The sequence below is a fragment of the Elephantulus edwardii genome, unplaced genomic scaffold (genome assembly GCF_000299155.1).
Source record: "Elephantulus edwardii isolate Elephantulus edwardi_28Jun2011 unplaced genomic scaffold, EleEdw1.0 scaffold00013, whole genome shotgun sequence".
In the NCBI taxonomy this organism is placed as follows: Eukaryota; Metazoa; Chordata; class Mammalia; order Macroscelidea; family Macroscelididae; genus Elephantulus; species Elephantulus edwardii.
Genome location: NW_006399763.1, coordinates 7,501,646 through 7,505,579, shown reverse-complemented (window position 1 = coordinate 7,505,579; position 3,934 = coordinate 7,501,646). Strand labels below are relative to the sequence as shown.

General features: G+C 38.1%; 1 protein-coding gene across 1 annotated transcript in view; it reads right to left on the bottom strand.

Moving 5' to 3' along the window:
• Positions 1–3,021: 3,021 nt before the first annotated feature.
• The window catches only part of POPDC3 (popeye domain containing 3), a 4,721-nt gene continuing 3,808 nt past the window's right edge, over positions 3,022–3,934 (bottom strand). The window contains exon 3 of the mRNA XM_006881183.1: positions 3,022–3,487. Coding sequence (XP_006881245.1) covers positions 3,206–3,487 — 282 coding nt within the window. The 3' untranslated portion in view covers positions 3,022–3,205. The remainder of the gene's footprint in view (positions 3,488–3,934) is intronic.

Here is a 3,934-nt window from a genome sequence, read left to right as displayed (position 1 = left end):
GCCACAGTTTGTTATGATCCACGCAGTCAAATGCCTTTGCATAATCAATGAAACACAGATAGACATTCTTCTGGTATTCTCTGTTTTCAGTTTGTCAAATTATTTGCTTAGTATACAGATTGAATCATATGGAGAAAGGATATAGTCCTGATGCTCACTTTTCTTGATTTTAAACCATGCAATGTTCAGTTGCTCCATTCAGACAACAGTTTCTTGATCTCTGAACAAATTTCACATGAATACAATGAAGTGTTCTGGGATTCCTGTTCTTCTCATTGTTAGTCATAGTTAGTTATGATCCACACAGTCAAATGCTTTTGCATAGTCAATAAATCACAAATTCTTCTGGTATTCTCTGCTTTCAGCCAGGATCTATCTGACATTAACAATGCTATCTCTGGTCCCATGGCCTCTTCTAAACCCAGCTTTAACTTCTGGCATTTTTCTGTCAATGTCCTGTTGTAGGTTTTCCAATGATCTTCAGCAATATTTTGCTTGTATGTGATATTTATGATATTGATAATTTCCACATCCTGTTTGATCACCTTTCTTGGGAATGGGACCAAATATGGCTCTTTTCCAGTCAGATGTCCAGTCCACTGTCCTCCAAATTTCTTGGCATAGACTGGTAAGCACCTCCAGGGCTGTATCTGCTATTTGAAATATGTCAATTAGTATCCCATCTATCCCTGTAGTCTTATTTTTTGTCAATGCTTCAATGAAGCCTGAACTTCTTTCTCCAGTACCAATAGCTTTTGTTATATGATACTTCCTGAAATGTTTCAATGTTGACCAGTTCTCTTTGGTCCGGTGACTGTGTTTTCCTTCCATCTTCTTTTGATGCTTCCTGGTCATTCAAGATTTTGTCCATAGCATCTCTCACTAGTACAACTCCAAGTCTGAATTTATTTTTCCTATCTTTCAGCTTGAGAAATGCCAAGTGAGTTCTTCCATTTTTATTCTCTGACTTCAGCTCTTTGCCTAATATTCTTCTTTGTCCTTTCTGGTAGCACAGGGGTATGGTATTGTGCTGTCAACCCAAAGGTATACAGTTTGAATCCACCAGTTGCTTCATGATAGAAGGATGGGCAATCTCTCTTGGGTGATTTACTGATTCTGAAGATCTGCTGGAGGGTCAGCTATGGGTCAGTGCTGATTAGGTGGTACACAGTAACCTATGTGGTAAATATTCTTAAATTAGTATCTCTAGTCCAGACTTTTCTCCAGCTTAATAAACCCTGTCTACTTAAATGTCTAGCAAGCTTCTCATATTGATCTTCCCTTTAAAACCACCTAGCCCAGTCTAAAGTTGTTACCAGAAAGATTCCACTAAAATATTAGGTAGCTTATATTACCCTTTTGCTTAAACCTCCTTTAGTGATGTTTTTGTTCAAAGGATAAAAGTCAGAGTCATTACCATGACTTTCACTCACTCACTCAATTGGCCCCTTTCTCTTTCTGGTGCTCATTCTGCCCCATCCATGCTGGCTTTCCAGCTCTTCCCTATTCAGATCACTCATGCCCTTGTCTAAAGGCCTTCTTGGGCCACCTTATCAGGAAGTACTATGCCCCTTCTTACCCACCTGATTTATCTTTTTCCATGACACCATATTTTCTAACTCTAGGTGTTACTCTATCTTTCACCAGCTTTGTTACTCAGTACTCAGGTTAGTACCTGGAACCTCAAAAGGTAGTCAGTAAACAATGATAAAATACATGATTTTATTATATTTCCATCAAAGAACAGTCCAGGCAAACAATCTTTAGAAAAGCAGTTTTCCAAAGATAAGAGACATATCTGTGACTGAGGACCAGTTCTTCACTGGAAGCTGACACTGTTGTGTCCGTGTGGTGGATTGTGCATTTACAGTGAGTCCTCCACTGACCAGTCAAACCACTGGACTGTTGTCCTTCCAGCTAAGCATGTTCACTGAAATGCCATAAGACATTTATCACTATTCATTTTTGGGTGCTATCATTTTTACCAGTGTCCCTGTATGGCACAAACGGTTAGGCACTTTACTACTAACTGAAGGGGTGACAACTGGAATCTATCAAGAAACAGCTGGAGGAGAAGGCCTGGTGGTGTACTTCCAAAAGATCACAGCTCTTAGAAACTGCACTTCTGTGGTGTGCAATTCTTCTTGGAAACACCTGAGATCTTATTAATTGGAACTGACTTAATTACAACTGGCTTAGTGGTAAGGTGTTGCACTGTCAACCCAAAGGCAGGTGGTTTGAATCCATTAGCTGTGATGCAGAAGGATAGGTGATCTCCTCTGGTGCAATTTATGGCTCATGGGAACTTCCTGAAGGGCCAGCTATGAACTGGTTCTGACTCAATGGCACACGGTAACAACAACAAACAGTAATTATTATGCAGCTTTGTTTTCTAGGAAGTATTTCTTTTTAAAAGTGCTACAGTATAGATTGGGAACAGTGGTGGCTTAGTGGCAAGAAGCTGTGCTGCAATCCTGAAGACACGTAGTTTGAGTTCACCAGCTGCTCCATGAGCGAAGGATGGGCAATCTCCTCCCATGCCAGTAACTGCCTCTGAAAACCTGCCAGAGGGTCAGCTACGATTGCTTCCAACTCTGTGGTACACAACAACAATACAGTATAGATTAAGTTCATCAATTCTTTATAGCAATAAAAATAGTCTTCAAGGTTGACATAACATCATCTTTATAGTTTACTCTATTTCCAGTGATATTAAATAACTTCATACAAAGAAAAGAATTGCTGTTCACTATGAGAATATGGCTTGGTTTGGTCAGAGGTCATAACAAAAGTGAATTCTGGAAAGGTCAACGTAGACAGTAGCAACCCACTCTTGTGCTTCTCAAGTATTTGCAGGCTGCTTCTTGAGGAACAATTCTGAATCCAACAGGACAAGACATTTGAATAAATCTGATAAAATACTTGCAAATACACAATTCCATTCTCCCAGTTCTAAGGCAGAAAAGACAAAATTGTCCATAATTATTTGTTTCTCCTCCAGTAATAACAATAAGAAATACCAGAATATTTTGTAAATTTATTCACAATGCAGAAGTTGAGATGAATAGAACAGCTGGCAGTGACATTTTGCCTCTGAGTTTGATTTATAAAAATATTAGAGAGGGAAATTGTCTCTATCTTCCTACTTCATTGGGGAATGATAAAGAGAGTTTCTTTTATAATTACCAAACTTCAGGCTTCGATGTCAGTTATCACCATGTTGTGTGCAATTCCGATAATGTTTTGTCAGAGGTGACCTGGACGTCTCTGGGCTTGACATTTGATAGAAGTTAGGTAACCGGATATCGTAGTGATATCTTTTTCCTATATATACCCTGTCATTCAAGGCATAGAGTTTATCTGCAATGTCACTACCAATTAAAACTGAAAACAGGCGTGAGATATAACGATGCTGTGCAAAGAGTAAATATAATTTCTTTCTCCTCCAAGAAACATATCGGCAATCAGTCTCTGCTGTTAAGGTCACCTAAAAAATGTAAGACCATATATTAAAAAAGAAAGATTAGGAATAAGAAAAAGTCATTCTGTGATAGTATTTTTTTCTTCTTAAAGCTTTAAATGAATTTCATTTGCTTCTCCCTCCCATCCCCCACCTTTGAATTAAACAAAGAAACAACCTAGTGGTCCATAAGATTTTTTTAAACAAAATACTATTTATTGACTGTACATGCACTATCAAAATTTTATAATTAAAAACTAACAAAATAAAAAGATTTACACAAGCACAGAGATTGAATAGGTATTGAGAAAGGATACAGCCCTAAAGAATATCTTTTTTTTTTGTTTTTTAATAATTTTAATGAACATTTACAGAGAATTTGGATTTCCATTCATTCATTGCTGCACTTCTCTACCTGCCCAGCCCTCTCCCCCCAACCCCCAGTTCGCTCCTCTCTTTCAAAAGTAAAAGAAA